Raw genomic sequence first — 18,243 nt, forward strand, 5'->3', positions numbered from 1 at the left:
CATCCATCCATCCATCCATCCATCCATCCATCCATCCATCCATCCATCCATCCATCCATCCGACCTTCCGTCCTTCCATCCGACCAGCCATCTGTTCATCCATTCGTCCGTCCATCCATCCATCGTTCATCCATCCATCCGTCCATCCATCCGTCCATCCATCCGTCCGTCCGTCCGTCCATCCATTTGCCTATTCTGCTTCGTCTTTTCTGCTTGGTAGATGTTGAACGTTTGGAAAGTTCTCAGGGACTCCTCGGCTCCTTCAGTCAGACACGTAGAAACATCCTGGCCAAGACCCACATTCAATTTGTTATGGAGGACTGAAAAAAAAAAAAAAAAAAAAAAAAAAAGCTTTATCAGTGCCCCTTCCTGAGTTTTGTAGGCTTTAATTCCACTGGTATGCTTATCTCCTGAGAGGGAAGACACACAAACAAACCCATGCAGATTTTCTCTAGCAGTAGATGCACTGCAGCTTGCTCTGACTCACTTTGCTGTTTAATACTTTCCATTCATGTTGTGTATGCAAATTGTGATTTACCAAAAAGAGAGGGAGTTTGCATGTAAATGTTTTAGAGAAAACAAATTAATTCTGTTGAAGGATTTAGTCTTTCAAAGCAGCAACACGTATTTAATGGGATTGTTTGAAGGTTCAAAGTTAGAAAACCCCAAAAAGCATTAAAGATGCCCCATCTGCCTAGAGGACCAGAGCATTTATCAACCTGGCTATGAGAAGCAAAACTCCTGTTGTACTGCGTGCCCAGCTTTTAAAGTGTTTGTCATCATTTTTGCTGCAGTTTTGAGTTTCTCTCTTAATTATTCATGATATCATTAGAAGAAATAAGTCACCATATGCATTTGCAACATGGGGATTCACTTTAATTCATACAGGAGAGACTTGATCTGAGTGAACGAATAACATATTTTATTGCCCTGTGGAATACCATAAAGTCCTTGCATATAACCTTACACATTATAGATAGGATCCCAACAATTACATTTTTCCCACTTGAGTGACAGCTGGAAGGAAAAAACTCCTTTTCAACAGGAAGAAAACCTCTGGCAGAACGAGGCTCAGAAGTGGGCAGCTATTTGACTCATGCATGGAGGAGGACTTCTAAGAGGCTTAAGAATTTCTTAAGCACAGAAAAAAAAAATTGCATAAGTAGCTACAATATGGTCAAAGATATATTCTTCAAACGCTGAATGACAGTGAGTTCATGAAACGCCACTTAGTATACTGTGCAGTTTGTGGTCAATCTAATTAAAGACTCACACATCTTCCACTCAACACAATAATGCAATAACGCAAGAAATGAATGCGATCACAACACTAACATATTTGTAAAATACTGTAAAAATGCCACAGTGCAGGAGTGATGACGCCGGTCTGTCGCAACCTTCATCAGCAGAGATGACACAAACAAAAACATCACTTTCACAACCTCATATTTCATTTCCACTGGATGTCACCATCCACTTTGTACCATCAGAGAGTGCTTTTTCTTATCAACCAATCACAACCAAATCATTTAATTTTTCGAGGTTTTTATCCCATTTTATCTATATTCTTTCTGCCTCATTTTAGTTGTCTCAGCCCTGTAATGTTTTAATCCTGGAAATACCATGTTAAACACTTTGTGACTAAGTTTTGATGTGCTCTATAAATAATGATGATAATAATAATAATTATTATTATTATAAAATGTTGCCATGCTATTACGCTAACTAGAATGGTGAAAACTACCCTCTAAGGGACAGTTAACTTTGACATTGTAAACTTTATTTGCATGACGTTAGCATTTAGCTCAACTGTGGCTAACTACAGCCTCACAAAGATGCTGGAGTGGCCACACACTGGGCTGCTGATGACATCAATCTGTGTAAAAACCACATGTGAGTGCTAAAGGAGGGGATGAAAGTAAGGAGGCAGAAAAGTTTAAAAAGGATACAAAAGGTCTGAAATAAACAAAATGCCACTGATATTTTGTACAAATTGCACAAACATTCTGCTTTAATATCATCCCGTTTTTTGGCTGTTCTTTTTTTTTTAACCACTAAACCCAAAAATAGCTTTAAATTTCCTCATCTGACACAGTTCACATTTTGAAGCAGTTCCTGCAAACTTCTATCAGTCTCTCACTCCCTACCTCATAAAAAAAAAATGCAAAAAAAACAAAAAAGGTGAAGTCTCTGAGGTGTTGAAGCTCACATACTTTCTTCTAAAAAGTGAAACCGTGGAAGCAATCCAAATCCCAGGCCTGCTTGTTTTCACTGGTGTAACGCGGAGGCAATGATTTACTGTATCTGTTTATTCTGTCAACCGTTTGCTCTTCAGTTCAGACGTTTCTACCCTCTGCAGCCCATTCCCCCTGCTTGCTGCTTCCCTGTTTGGAGATTTGGGGCCGTTTGTCAGCTTTGAAAAACAACTGATCTGTGGAGAAGTTCAGCAGGAAGCTTTGGCATGCTGAGCTCCACTTTAAAAAAAAAAAAAAAAAAAACATAAAAATAAATATTTCCCTGAATATCATGTCAAAGGAAAGTGCCTCTGAAATATCACTTTTTGTATGTTTCATATGATTTATGTGCCCTTTAAGCAGAAGTAAACATCACACCAAAGCCTGGCTCTGCAGGAAATCAACCGCTTATTGCTTTTATACATGACACCATGCTGCAGTTAAAAGTGGAAACTGAAATCTGATGAGGCAGGGACTTTTTGTGGTTAACAGTTTGCAAAAAAAAAAAAAAAATGATGCAAAGCATTGAGTTTTTCTATCTTTACATCTAAAATCAATGTGTAAATCCCAAAAAGTTAATTTCAATATGATTAAGCAAGCGTACAAAGGTCGATCAAAAGGTTCACAGACTGCTCCTGTTGTGGACGAACAGAGCACAGCACAGTAATATGCAGGGAGCAGGGAGAAGCAAGCTGTAGAGGCATTTTAAGGGTTCTGGTGCCAATTTCCAGACAAAAAAAAGCATAGCAAAAATCGCAAATGTGCAGGTACCAGTGGTCATAAAAATGTGTGTAACCCAGCTGCTGATGTTAATCAAGTGACCTAACTTGGAATACTTACTCAATAAAGTTGTTGGTTCTCCCTCCTGCATATGTGCTGCGCTCTGTTCGTGCACAACAGGAACAGTCTCTAAATGTTTTGATCGCACTTCATATTTGCTTTTTTGCATAGATTTGGACATCAGTATCCCTTAGGTCTCTGTGCTACTTGATCTTAGCTTAGCATAAAGACCAAACAGAATTAAAACAGCAAATTGAGTTTTCCCTAAAATTCAGGTATATGCCTTCCACCACCTCTTAAGATGATGATAACTTCTGTCACGTTTACATTTCTTTGTGTACAGAATTAATAAATGACCTAATATATTACTTGCTTCGCTATAGATTCACTGTTAGATGTATTTTATAACCTTAGAGACAGCTTGACAAGCAGTTTCCCCTGCTTCCGGTCTTCATGCTAAGCTTTCATAAAAAAAGCAACTATGCTTAGTTCCCAAAATGTAACAGCATTTATGTTTTGAATGAAATCTGAAAAATTTCAAAGACTGTTTCAGTTACTGTCACTGATGGTGTAAAATACAGTCCCACTCTTCTCCACAGCACCCGTCCCACAGGAGACACACTTTTCATTTTTTTAGTTTTTTTTTAATACTAAATATGCAATGTAATACACTATTTATGGACGTTCATGTGAAATTTATTGTGGCTTTATTAAGTGCAAGTATGTGCCTTCACATGAGTGTATCGGTACTGGTGCCTGTGTGTGTGTGTGTGTGTGTGTGTGTGTGTGTGTGTGTGTGTGTGTGTGTGTGTGTGTGTGTGTGTGTGTGTGTGTGTGTGCGTGCGTGCGTGCGTGAGTGCGTGCGTGCGTGTGTGTGTGTGTGTGTGTGTGTGTGTGTGTGTTTTATCTCCAGATGGTCTGTAAGCCCATGCAGCTCCCACAGTTATCAATTGAAGCTGAAATTATACAGGCGCACTTAAATTCGGCAAACAACCCTTAATTCTTAATTTAGATATTAATTAGTTTTCCTGTTACTTGGCAAAGCCCTGTGATTTCCCCCGACACCAGGCATGTTTATAACTGGGGTGTCAGCTGCTTCACACGCAGCAGAGGAGCATGTAGACGATGTAGGAGACTCCATAACACGACAGAAACAAGTTCATTAACTAAGACCAACCACTGCAGTGGGCCTGAGAAGCAGTGTAATCGTCAGGAGGCTGTCAAGACACATACAGTAGGCATAGTGCTTTACTTAGACTGTGATGTCTGTGTTAACGGCTGGGGTTCTCTATAATATTCAGATTTTTTGATTTTTCATTTTGGTGATAGATGAAGAAGCTGTAAAACACTGTACTCTGTGTGCAGTCTTCTGCATCATAAATTTTATATCTGTTGCTACACTACTAACCTTGGTGCCATGAATCATCCAGATCTTCTCTTATGTTCCTACAAATGCCTATATTTAGCAGCTCCAGCTCTACACAGCCACCCGATTCACTTGTTATCAGCCCATTAAATGGCCGTCATCAGTTGTCATCTGCACCATAGATACTGTATGATTCGACATCAAACATACTGCTTTTTGATGCCTTATATCTAATGATTGATGGGCTTATTTTCCGATGGACCACTAAAAATTACACCATAATGACTCGTAAATTTTTTTTTATTGAACTGAATGTGAATTGAATGGGAGTCTTTGCAGCCAGCCCCTAGTGGCCCTCAGTGGTATTGCACTTTATGGCACTTCCGCATTGGCCTCACTTCTCAGACCTGGAAGCTACGTCCACTTTTATATTCAATTTATGGTGTCATCTCACTTCCTCGTTTGCTTCAGTGTTAATTACTACAGCTACTAAAGGTCACAATAAATGTAAACATCTGGTCTATGGTAGGTGCAGTTTGCCCTGTCTGAACATTGGATCAGTGAGAGTAATAACAGCATCCTCAACCGACTAACAGCTTTAGTAGCCCCCAACTAGCCAATATATTTGGGACAGATGTGTGATGATAATCACCTATTCAACAGAGACATGTTGAAGCCTGAATTGCTAAAAAATATTAGTGTATGTGTGAAGATAGCAATCAACATAACCAACAGTTATGTCCTGGCCTTCATGTTTACTTGACATCTATTCTGGTTTATTTTCATTTCTGAAATATACAGTACACTCCACTTTATTACTGCACTTCGTGAGCAATTACAGAGCGGGTTTTCTTCAAACAGTTGTCAGATGGTCAACTGCAGATAATGTTCTCAATTTTGATTATAAACAACCAGATCTTAACATTTTAAAAATGGCACCCTGTGAATTTTGCATTTGCTATTAAAAATGTACCTAAAAGAGTAAAGGATTATCAAAACTGTTGCTGATTAATGTCTGTGTATTTCATAAACTGACTAATAATTTCATGTGTGTGATGTATTATGATATCAACTGGACTGTTTTATTTTAGCTGACTTAAAGCAGTCCTTGTAGATGTTTACCAGTGTAGAAGGTTTATATAGGTTTATATTTCTGACAAGTTTTACGGTCGCGGTGTGTGAATTTCATGCTGATTCTGACAACCAAAAGACCAGAAAGAATTCATCATTTCACACCCACTTGCTGTTGGATTCAAGAAGTACAAACAGAACTGAGTTGGCTGAGTGACCATGTTGTTCGATCATCCTCCTCCATTCTGTTGTTTTGCGCACGCATAATTTCCTCCTCAGCTTCTCACTTGTGCCTCCGTGCAGCTATCTTTGTTGATTACAAACAAAATAGGGGAACTGTTATGTTTTTTATTTTAATTATTAATCTCCACCTGTCTATCTGTGTCTTTTTTTTCTTCTAGTGCACCCCCATCGTTGGCCATGGATTTGTGTTGGACAAGTACAAGTGCCAGTGCAGGAGAGGATTTTACCATCCCAGCCGAGTGGCGTTGAATGGCTTTAAAAGTAGGCTACAAATCCCTCTGTAGTATAAAAATGCATATTGCAGTGAGCTGTCAGATCAAAACTTTGAATCTTTCAAAAGCAGGCTTTTGGGATTTCTGAAAAAAAGGAGGAAAAAACAACCACTCCTTTTTCATCTGACAGCCACACATTTGGTTTGAAATTCATGCTCCAGCTTTGAATGGGTATCCTGGGGCCTGTGAGGTTATGAAACCTCAAGATCCAGTCAAAGGAGTTTGACTGTTCTTTTTGTGGAAATGTCTACTATGTTTCTATTCTGGGCTACAGTGGGAGCCACAGGTGGCTTTGAATCACAGACCTGTTGTAGCATATGGCACCCGTGTAGACAGAAAACACATCTTGGTGGAAAAAAAAAAAAATCAGAGAAAAGGTTTTCTCACACTGTATTTGATCATTTGTAAAATCACGCCCCATACATAGTTACTGTTGCTATGCCTGTCAGTTTTTCCCTTCTCAAATGGTACAAATTGGCACATTTACGTTATAAATTTCTGCTTTTGTTTACTTCACACAGAAGTACATCATGGGCACAAACACTTCATTATATGATGCAGAAAGATTATGGCTAAGGCTAGTGTACCAATATCACTCCTTACTGATCCACATAGAACACATGGACATACTGTATAGGAGCAGTGGTGTTTGTATATTGAAGGCTAAAGCTATTTAGCCTGTGTACTATAGTAGCCTGGTTCCACTTGATTGTTTCTCATAGCTTCAGTCTTTGCTGTAATTACAGTCTGGAAACCCTGTTCGCATTGACGTCGTTTCAACAATGTCGGCAGTGGCAGAGTTTCAGTGCACGACGTGTTATATACTGGTCTGTCCTGATTGGTTAAAAGCTGCTCCAATACTTTCAAATCTAACCCAACGTCTACACCTATCACGATGCAGCAACTGGAAATGATCCTCAATTGGGGCGTGGCCAGAGCCATATATTCACACAGCGAATTTGGGGCCTGGTACCAGGCTCGTATTATAATGGCGTTATAAATATATTCATACCTTTTTAAAGGTTTGGATGCTCCCTGTTGAAAATATTTTGACACGCAATAAATGGTTAGACTTATCGTCAACTTCATCCTTTATTTACACTCGAGAGAATCATCGAGGAAGTCACTCATTTGCAGTGATACAAGTCAAACTAAATAGAGGGGGAAAATTGAAATACGATGAACTAACAGAGAAAAGACAGTGACAGTTGTCTAATCAAAGTCGTTAAGATGATTAAATAGATTAAATAATGAGAATGAATTCTGTAAAAATTTACCCTAAAAACATCCCAAAAAGATGAAGATAGTTTTAAATTTAAAATAAGGTAGAGTAACAAAAAAAAAACTAAAAGTATAGCTCTTTTTTGAGTATATCACTTCGATATGTGGAGAAATACAAAGGTTTACAGGGCTGCTGTGCCTTTCCTAAACTACATTTGGACAGTTGATGCCCAGGCAGTAGAGGAGCTAAACTCTCAGTACAGAGGGAGCGGAGCCTACTGAAGGGGCTCTACTGATAAAGTCATTTAAATTTTGTTTAATTCACATCTATAAAATACCCTTTAAGCACATAATTGGCAGTTTTTGAGTCAAGCAAGCCTCTGTATAACAAAAACAGGTAGCCATTCACATTCAAATCCTTCAGCACCAAGGACAGCGTGAGACACTTGGTGCATTAATTGAAGATTGGTTCAGCACCATCACTGACTGACAGCGACAGGCAGCAGCAGTGTCTCACTATGTCTTTCTTACAGGAAAATGACAAACATTAAGTAGACACAATGGTCCACAACACTGTACAAAGCCTATTTAAATATAAGGTAGACAGTCTACAAAATCACGACCGTGAAACAGACAGGTACCGAGATGTAAACATAGATTTAAACAACAGATTTCTAACATTCTGACACTTCTTTGGAGGCCTATTCAAATTTAAGTTAATTAAAATAAATTATGGATGTTTCACTCGTGAATAATTTCCCTGCTCAACCTGCTGTAGTTTCGTTCAGTGCATAAACACGCCACAGAACAAATTAATCCCAGCAAGTTAACAAACTCTTTAGAACGTCATCCTCCTCTCCTTCATTGGTGACAAACTTGCCAACCAATTTGTCTTTGTCAATGTTTATGTCCCCATCAGCACATGGCAAAGTGAGGTTAGATACTATCTGGACTCCTTCATGCACAAACGCACGGGAGGGAGGAGTTTAAGCATCAGGTATCAATCGGGTATCTCAATCTGCTTACGACGTAGGCCTTTTTCACATTCGTAAATGTCTGGACACAGTGTAGTAAATCTGTAATTTACAACCTGAACTTTCAGGACCGATCAGATTATTTAATTGTTTCAGCAGAACGCTGATTTGCAGCTCTTTACCGCAGTAGATAAATGAACTATGAGGGGGGCGGGTCTCCTCCACAGCTGTGGGTCTGACGTGTTCAAGGTATCAGTTGAGTGAGGAGTCTGTTGTTATTGTTCGTCCCACAGATCTGAACATGTCTCTCATTTTTCCATTATTCCTTGTCTTTCAGGCAGGTGTGACAGACAAGTAAAGTCTAAAGGTGTAAGCACAGCTTGGCTTCGGATCTTTCTCTGACTAATGTTCTGCTTTTCACCTTTGTGGTTTTCAAGTATATCCTTAACTTGAGCCCCCTGATCGTGCTCTGGATTTGAATGTCTGTATTCTGACAGCTTGACTGAAAGCGCTGCAGTGTCCTCGGGCAGAAAGCTTCGGCCCTGATGAGCAAGATAATCAAGGAACTGTGGTGGTTCTCATCCCTGACTCCAACAATGCAGCGCCCCAGAGGGGGGTTGATATGCTAAGCTGGAGCTTTATGATAATGCAGCGTGATGAGGCTCAAATGGCTCAGTCTGTGAAGAGTCTCCTCTTCCAAACCCCATGCAGACCACCTCATTAATAATCACTGTGGCTCAGAGTGGGTTGCAGTAGCTTGCGACCCCAATTTCCTCTCCTGGAACCTGTGTTTTATTCCTAATCCATCCCTGAAAAACAGACCTGACTGGAGACAGGTTTGGTATTGTTCCCTAGCAGCAGGCCAAAAGGACAGATATCTATTGGGAGAAATTGCAGAGACAGAAAATGCACGTTGAGAAAAGAATATTTATAATGTATTTTGAAAGACATTTTTGCATCAATCCCTTGAGTCTATCTAGAAGTTTAGAATTTTGCTCACTCCTCAATCCAAACGTCGACTGTGGGAAGGAAATGTGTGATCTAATGCATTTTTAAGCAGGGTAGGTAGACTTGAGGTTTCTGTGTTGCTGAAGTTGTGCAAAAATAAAAGGAACAAAACCACAGCAGCTTTAAAAACCAGTGATCATTAGTTACTGAAAAACACTTCTCTGCAGTTATAAAGTTAAGGAAGATCACTCCCGTGAGTTTAACGGGTTGAAAGTGTAGCCGCCCATGACAGCCGACCCCAAACAAAGAGGCGTGGTATCACTGTGAACATCTGGCCCCGCACCAGACATGTGAAACTGAGTTGAAAAATGACAACCTCACTGAGGTTTTTTCTCTTTCTATTCATGGGAACCATGATTTGATGCTTAAAGGTCTTTTGGGAGGATTCTTCTCATTTATTTCATATTCAAGCCAACTTCATTTTCATCTGGAGCTCCTCTCATTGTTTGCACAATATACTTTTTAAAGGTATTATGCAATACGGTTCGACCTGTCGCCATTATTACATAATCAACTTATTTGAGCTGATCACAATTACTTCGCATAATTAATTCACAATCAAAACGAACAGGGATGTCGTATTTCCACCAATATTTCCATGTCATTTTAGTTTGACTCGTGCTCTTTTGATTATGTTGCTCCTCCCCTGCCTCTGCTGGGGTTTAATGGTCAGTGGAGCATCGGCGCAACCAACTGTTTATCTCCAGGCGCTTTACCTCTAATTTTTGAACAACTGTATTTCAATAAGATGTACAAGGAGAGCCAAATAACTTGGGGGAAGTGATTTGACGGCTCTGCCGCAAAAAAATGATGACAGAAATAAATAGAGAACCACAATCACATTTTTTATGACAATTCATCAAAAAACTAAAATGCCATGATCTCCCTAAATATGGTTCAGTGATTTTCTTACTTCTTGCTTTTCAATACTTTTCACCATACATTGTATATTGAGGTGGATGTTGCTTCTGGGTCTGTAAAATGAGGCAGATGCAGAAGTGCCAAAAAGTGCAATACCACTAGGGGTTGGCTCCAAAAAGCCTCCAGGTCCCGATACTCCCATTCAACTTCTCTCATAAAATTCAAAGTCATTAAATTTTTTCCTCAAGTTCTTATGGTATTGTTAGAAGAAGTCACTCCTTATTAGTTTTCTGGCAGTTCATCCGCAAATAATCTTATCATTATTTAAAAAATCTGCCCTAAAAAAATGGCCTCATAACAGTGGTTCACAAACCAGTGGGTCACAACACTGTTGGTTGCCGCTTGCTTTTTACACTATTGCTGTCCACCCACACTGTTATTGTTATTTTTTAAATTTAGGTACATTTTTAATATATTTTATATTTATTTTTGTTTGCAGGCAACCAGATATACATATGAGGAGTATACATGGCAGAAAGTATTTTATTGGTGAAAAAAAAGCAGCTTCAGTGTAATCCAAGTTTGCATGATATCCATTATATATCTAAATACTGACATAAATACAGATAATTAGATCCTGGCCATGAATTCAATTCACATTGTGAATGCATAAAAAATTCACAGCAAATTTTTTTATTTTATTTCCCCCCTCCTTTCCTTCTTTTTTAAACCCTCAAACACAGTGAGACTCGCTGGAAAAAGAAAACCTCTTCATGTGACACTGGTTGATAAATTCATCATCTGTAAAGTGACCAGTCAAATCCTGCTTGACTTGTTTAACCTTTGTCCCAGTACTTCGAGCACACTCTCTGGCAGTCATGCTCCTCTGCAGGCGCCGTGCAACTTCAGCACAGTGCGTTGCATACTGTATGAGCTCTGGGACTTATGGAGGAATTACATGCTTATCAAACATCGTTTTCCAGAGGAGCTGCATAGTGTGTGTGTGGTAACAATGAAGGATTTAAACTACAGATTGATTCCAAATCCCACCACAGCAGACATCGTACAATTAAACATTCTATTTTTAGCTTCTTTGGTTGTGTCTTTAATTGATTAAATTGAGGTTCCAAAAACCAGAAATGCCAAATGTGAGGGTGGAAAAGGTTATCCAGGGAGAGCAGTGATAAAAGTGTTTAATGTGCTGCTATAACAACAATCATGCACCCCAGATTGATGAGGAGAGCCTTGTCACAATATTTAATCTTCCTCTCCTTCATTATTCCCTCAGCTGCTTAATTAACGGCTGTATTCTTGTAATTATCACCCCAAGGCTTTTTGATTTATGGGATTGATGATTTCTACTCCTTCAAATTGATTAACTGAGCATTTAATAAGGAGTTAGCGTGTGACAGCTACATGCTTATTAATTGCAGAGATAATCATTGAAAACACAATCACACCTGTGTTCTCAGATGTGGATATGAACATTTCAAAAGGCTTCCCATCATTGTGTTACATTAATATTTCGATATTTGATAATGAGACATAACTAAAGTGTCTCCGCATCTTCAGGTAAGGAGCAGCAGGGCTCTAACAGAGACGAGGCCTCCGAAACGTCCAGCAAGTGCCTGCCGTGCCGTGATGGCTGCCCCTACTGCCGGGACGACACACCCTGCCTGGTGCAGGAGGACGGCATCCTGCGGCTGGCCGTGGCCTCCTTCCAGGGCCTGTGCATGGTGCTGGACCTGGCGGGCATGGTGGTGGTCTACCACTTCAGGAGGAACAAGGTGAGGAGGGCAGGGGTCACTGTGGAAGAGCAATGGATGTACATCAAATTACAAATCATATTACAAATATTAAGGAGAACTACTGAGGTATATAATGTCTTTTGTGGCTCTTGAGGGAGTTATGACATGACTAGTGATGTCATCAGAGTCTCTTCTTGTTCAACAGAAAGTTAGAGATACAAACCAGATCGGGAATCTACTAGATAAAGCAATTCTAAATGGTCAAAGGTCACCACATTTCTGTCCTGCATATCTTCACACACTGTCTCCCATTAATTGTTTAAGCAAACTGAAGACTAATGCGACCCAAACAAAGATCTGTTACTGGATTGTTTTATTGATCCAAAGTTTTTGGAACTTTACCCATACTAATGATCATCTAAAACTTTTTTTTTCCATGTATCATGGCCTTTAGAAAACATTTCTGTGCATCCTCGATCTTTGCAGTAGTATAATATTAAATCCCATAAAGTTACATTTTATTTTACAGTGATTGGAAATGTCTGTGTTTCACTGCAAAATATTTGTACTTATAGAACATGGATAAAAGGTCAGGGGTTAAACTTGAGATCAATCAAGATTAAGTCAAGGGACTTTCTAAACCGCTGTGCTGTGGTTCATCAACCCTCAGCAGGGCTGAGTGCTAAAAGCCATGACGGACAATCCAGAAGGCCTTATTACAGATGACCTGCAGACACTGGTTTATTTAGTTAAAGGAATTACATTCAAATAATTGCTCAGGATTAAGCAGCAGTTTTAGTTTTTGTCCTCAACCTAAAGGACGAAAGAGCTTTGTCAGTTAAATACCACCATTTTGTCAAAGCAGATGAGGTCAAAGAGATACACACAAGGTGCCCTTTGGCGTCTGCACCATCACCACCCAAAGGAGGCGACATGACGGATTAAAGAGAGCGACAGAGTCCACATAGAGAGGAGGTCAAACGCAGCTGTCTCATAGGAGACTGGTGTTCAAGTCTGTGAGCGAGCAAAAGTCAAAGTGGATTTTTTTTTGAGAGTAACATTAGATGAGTTTGTGAAAGAGTGGTTCCCCCTCAGAACGTATGTTCAATGTATGTGCCAATAAAAACCTGTATTGGAGTAGATTGATCTTAATTTGTTCATGAAGCCTTTTCTGTAATAGTAAATTTCTCCCCTTTGTGTTTTTTGTTTTCTATACATGTATTTACAATGGGACAGCAGTGTAATTGAATTTGTTTTAATGTGTTATGTGTATGCTTTCTCAATATTCTGCTATTTCAAATTTGATCAAAAATAGAGGAAAGAAAAAGTACACATAATGAAGTTACTTACATAACATAATGCATTAAACTTAACTGATGTGTGCGGAGTAACTTAAATGATGTACGTAACGTTACTTGTGTTAAATTCGTTATTTTGACCCGAACTACGATCCGTTCTTAACCCTAGCAAACTAGTTTTGGTTGGTTAAGAATAACAAAATTGGGACCATGTCACGTTTAACCCAAACCAGGATCTTTTCTTGACCCTAATCATGTGGTGTTTGCCGCCCAAACCAAAGACTCTCCTCTGCAGCAGGTTGTGTCATAATGGGAGTATTTGACGCCCTACGATGAGAACTGGTTGCTTTTACACTGTAACTCAATTTTAATTTATACCTCAAAAGAGTAACAAGTCTTAAATTAATATGTGCTCTCCTTCAAACCATTTCATTCTGCATTTACGACATACTACTGCATTTAACAGCAGTGCAAATTGATTTTCCAAAGGACACCTTCATTAATCCAAGCCAAAGTAAAGACAACCCTGTTCGGTTTATAACGCTTCATTGTATTTATAATACACTGTGACATAATTACCATCCACCATACATTTACCTGCGCCCTCCCCTCCAGTACTCTCAGGTTTACAACAAAGTAGCTTCACATTACACACTCTGCCAATAGAATAAAGTGAAATAGATATGAGCTCCTCGCACTGTAGGATAATTATAACTAGTCTGCAGGCGATGTTGAGTGAAATCTTTCCTGGTGAGCTTTTTATAGACATTTGTGTTGTTGCCTCAGAATCTCCCTCATTTCTTCAATTCACAAGAAATATCCCCGGGGCTCTCTGGATTTACATATATAAAACAAATACAAAAAAATCTTCCATGTGGTAATGTGGGTGATTAAATGCAACCCAGAAAAGTTCACTTGTCACTCATTGTTTCAGGGAAAGGCAAACCATTAAAACATATACGTTTATCAAGCTCCTCTTTGTGTTTGCTTTGAAAGAGCTGATGATTTAACATTTGCATTTTCAAGTAGTGGCGTGTAGGATGGAGTTACAACTCATCATAACACTCGGTTTGAACAAACAGTGAAGTGAGATTTACAGGAGGAGAATTAGAAGAGTAAACTACGGCGGCCCTGAAGGACAAAGCACGTACAAGAGAGGAATTACAAACACTCAGGACAAACACCAAAAACACTCACAAACAGCAGCAACGTTACAAAAACTTCAGCGTGCCCGTCAGGCTTATTCTCTCATCATTAATCTGTGCTGCCGCTACATCAAGTCGCTATCTGAAATCCGTCTGATAACATCACACGGATAATTTTTCAGTCTTCTTCAGCATGCCAATCCATAAATAAACCCCCTCTCCCTTTCACTGATTGATGAGTTTTCTGTATCTCTTTCCCCTTTAACAGAGTATCCGTACATCTGGTCTCATTCTGCTGGAAGCCATCTTGTTCGGGGCGTTGCTGCTCGACTTTCCAGTAAGTCTCTGTTTTGATCCTACACGGCACCCTCAATTCACTAATCACTTTGTCACTCCCGCAGCTCTTCTTGAAGTTGTTGTCTGATTCTTGTTGATTGTGGTGACGGGCGGTTTAATATTTAAGAATTCTGGAGGCAACGTTTAGCAGCTATTTTGTCACAAATACATCAGAGTAGATTAACTCGTGTGTCTGTTTTCAGTGCAGCCAAATAAACTCTCACTGTTTTATTAAAGAAGTCAATCAATGATTGGCCTCATCGTGATCATGAAATCATGTAAATGACAGTTGTCTTGCTTCATAGACATTTTTGTCGAATGATAAGTACTAACATAAAGGCAAAACAAATGCATTGTTTTCCTCTAAAGGCTTCACAAAAATAAACACCAAATATCTTTTCAGTTCAGCGGTCTAACTACGAAGCAGCAGGCGGATGTTGAGTTTGCATTACTCCATATAACTGATGCAACTTTTACCAATTCAGTAACACTTTATTACATCCATGCAATTTTTTCTTGTCAGTCCCTTGCAGACAAATTATTTACCTGATCTGATAGGCCACTCTGGAGAGCACAGTTGAAGCCAGTCATCATTAAGATAGGGGGACATAACAATGCTTAAACCTGTGGATGACAGCACACATTTTCAAAGTCTGTCCTCGAAGACATTCATAGGTTTTGCACTCAGTTGATCACATAGAAATTGCCACAAACAGGGACTGAAGAAGGGATCTGACTCGAGAACCTCAGGACACTTGTTGATTTCAGAAAGTTACAAAAACATTTTGACACAGACAGAAGACATCTAACAAGATTTTAACTTTGAAATGAAAGAGGGAGAGAGGTCAAGGTATACATTTTCATATGAAATAGTTTCTTGAAAAAGTTTAAAGGTATTGTTGTTAAGATGTACTGCTGCTCTTTTAGTTCATAAAACAGTACATTACTATGTAAATAAGACAATAAACCTGGCCTAGTTCTTCCGTTGAAGCCTGATGCTGTTGTAGTACTGTTCTTCTGATCATTGTCTGGACACTAACACACAGTTGGACATCACACTCGCCGCACGTACGGTACGATTGTATCTCGTTCTGTGTGTGTGTGTGTGTGTCTTTGCCAGCCTTTGTGTTGTCTGTATGTGTGAGCGGCTCGATGTGGGCGGGCGCCAATATGCATTGTATATGTGTGTTTCCACTTGTGCACACAGCCCACAGTGCACCTGGAGTGGCGCGTCAGATGCCCATCTTTAGAAGGGAAACAGATGGAAGAAACCTGCGGGCCACGGTAACGGGGAGATCTGATGTAGCCGGGGAATTCACTCCCCTTCAAATACTTTGCAGCCTGCCAACAGCGAGCCACTACTCATCCTCAAACACAAAGCCTGATGGCTGGATGGTAGCCATTTTTTAGGCAGGGAAAAAAACTAAACAAAATCTGTTGAGGAGAAAGAACTTCGGAGCGCTCAGCTGCCTCTTGGGATAAAGGATTACTTTGTATTCTGAAGTTACTGGAGTGTACAGGCAGGAGATTTCCACCAGAATACATGGTGCTGGTTTTCGTGCGGGCCACCGGTATCGTAGGTCTTTCCTTGCGTGACCACACCTTACTTCCATCGCTCCTCTCCCCGGTTTACCCCAAGGATAACTCCAGTCCCAAAAATATCCTGCCACTCTCATCTGTTCACACACACACACACACACACACGCACACACACACACACACACACACACACACACACACACACACACACACACGCACGCACACACACACACACACACACACACACACACACACACACACACACACACACACACACACACACACACACACACACACACACACTTGGAAACACTCTAAGGTCTCTTTCCCCCTCCGCGCTGCTGTTTGTCTTTTTCCTGCGTTTCTTTGCACCTTTCCTACTCGTCTCTACTTTTTTTTTTTCCTGCCCCCACTTCCCTCTTGTTTTCCTTTCATTGCCTCCTCTGCATGTTCTCTCGCCGGCTCACCTTTGTGTCTACTTCCTCTCCTGCAGTCTCAACGTTTGTAGCTGGAGCTGTCTTTCTTTTCTTTTTTTCCTCTCTCTCTCCCTGCTGCCACCACAAGCCTCCTCAGATGCAGCTGCTCCGCTCCGATGCTCACTGCATTTTTAAACAGTCCATCAAGTTCTTGCACATGTTGTTTTAAAAATACTTCTGCTGATTAATTGATGAAGTAGGTTGGACGCTAACCAGAAGGGCCACCTTCACTTCTGGGCGATATATAAAAATGTGGCTTTTTATTGCCGTCCCCTGTGACTCTGTAGTTCACATGAGTAGTGCTGCAGAAAGGGTGTGACGCCGTTTGTGTCTGGACTATTTCTACGTGTGTGTGTAAGTGTGTAGGCAGAATTGAGGACGGACGATGAGTGTGTTTTGGTGGCTTCACGTTTTTGCGAGCGTGGATTTGCATGTGTGCGTTCATGTGGGTGTAAGAAGCAGTGTGGCCTACTTTTACCTCTTGTTTTTGCGGAGGTGATTTATTGTTTTGGTTTAAAATGTCGACCAGAGAGCTGGAAGACTGGATGTTTACTCAGGAGGTAAAGAGATAAAAGTGCAAGGCAGGCTAATCCTGAAACGCAGGTTAGTGTGAGGGTGAGGCAGGAGGGACAAGAAGGACGAGAGAAAGACAAATAATTGAATAATAGTTCAGGGTTGTTTTGTTTTCTGTCTGTCTCGTACACTTTTATTTCTTCGTGTATTTGTCTGCTCTGGTGTTTAATTTGATATTAACAGTTACAAGCAAGATGCTACTTCACATAAGCCGCCCTTACAGAAAAAAACACATGAATTTCACATTTGCAAAAACTGGTGTGAACACGTGACACATGTTTGACCCATGGTTAACATGTGGTTTTCAACATTTTCATGGTGTAATGTGTAAAGACCGTGTAGATTCCCATGTGAAAACTTGTCTATATATTTTTTCATGTTATCATACTGTATGTTACAACATGTGGTAAACAATAGTCATACATGTGATCACACGTGGAAAACACGGGAAATTCATGCGGGGTTTTTTTCTGTAGGGGCGGGAGGAAGAATATAATTGTGTTATCAAACTAATGACCAAATAAGTTGCTCAGCATTTATGAACTACACTTCTACTTGAAAGTGAGATGAGAAGATTGACACCGATCTCATGTCTGTCCCTCAAGCAGAGTTTTTCTACATCTGGTGGCAGGTTTGAGGGTCCTACCTGAGACAATGTTTACATCTGGAAATATTCAGATCATTTTTGGCTTTTACTGTTACCAATTTCTATGTAACATTTTTCCAAAATTTTGAAAAGTTATAACAGATAATAAATAACACTCAAAAAAGCTCAATGACAAAAGTCCATAAAAGTTTAGTTTTAACTCCTGAAAAGTTATTTTAGTACATTTACATAGACTATTCCTGGAAATAAAAATGTTTGTTTTCAGTACAGCACCTAATTGGTATAGAAGTGATGAGTCATGTTAAGGATGTCTTCTGAATTGTCCCAATTTTAGAAATTGCTTTTGTTAAATGGAGGAATTCTTTTTTTGGTAACAAAAATGATTTATTTTCCACTAGTCTCAGTCTAATTTATCAGATTCTGGGCTGCGGCATTAATAAGGAACAGACATAATTCCTTTCCTTGGGTATAAAACGGACTCAGCTCCCCAC

The 18,243-nt window shown here is 39.8% G+C and overlaps 1 protein-coding gene across 1 annotated transcript in view; it reads left to right on the plus strand.

Moving 5' to 3' along the window:
• The window catches only part of LOC138632554 (metabotropic glycine receptor-like), a 72,619-nt gene that overhangs the window by 22,533 nt on the left and 31,843 nt on the right, over positions 1–18,243 (plus strand). Inside the window, exons 3-5 of the mRNA XM_069718203.1 lie at positions 5,853–5,955; positions 11,603–11,817; positions 14,490–14,558. Coding sequence (XP_069574304.1) covers positions 5,853–5,955; positions 11,603–11,817; positions 14,490–14,558 — 387 coding nt within the window. The remainder of the gene's footprint in view (positions 1–5,852; positions 5,956–11,602; positions 11,818–14,489; positions 14,559–18,243) is intronic.

Source organism: Brachyistius frenatus, unplaced genomic scaffold (assembly GCF_029030835.1).
Source record: "Brachyistius frenatus isolate BFR_SWC_R1_liver_20210118 unplaced genomic scaffold, ASM2903083v1 Contig_188, whole genome shotgun sequence".
Taxonomy (NCBI): domain Eukaryota; kingdom Metazoa; phylum Chordata; class Actinopteri; family Embiotocidae; genus Brachyistius; species Brachyistius frenatus.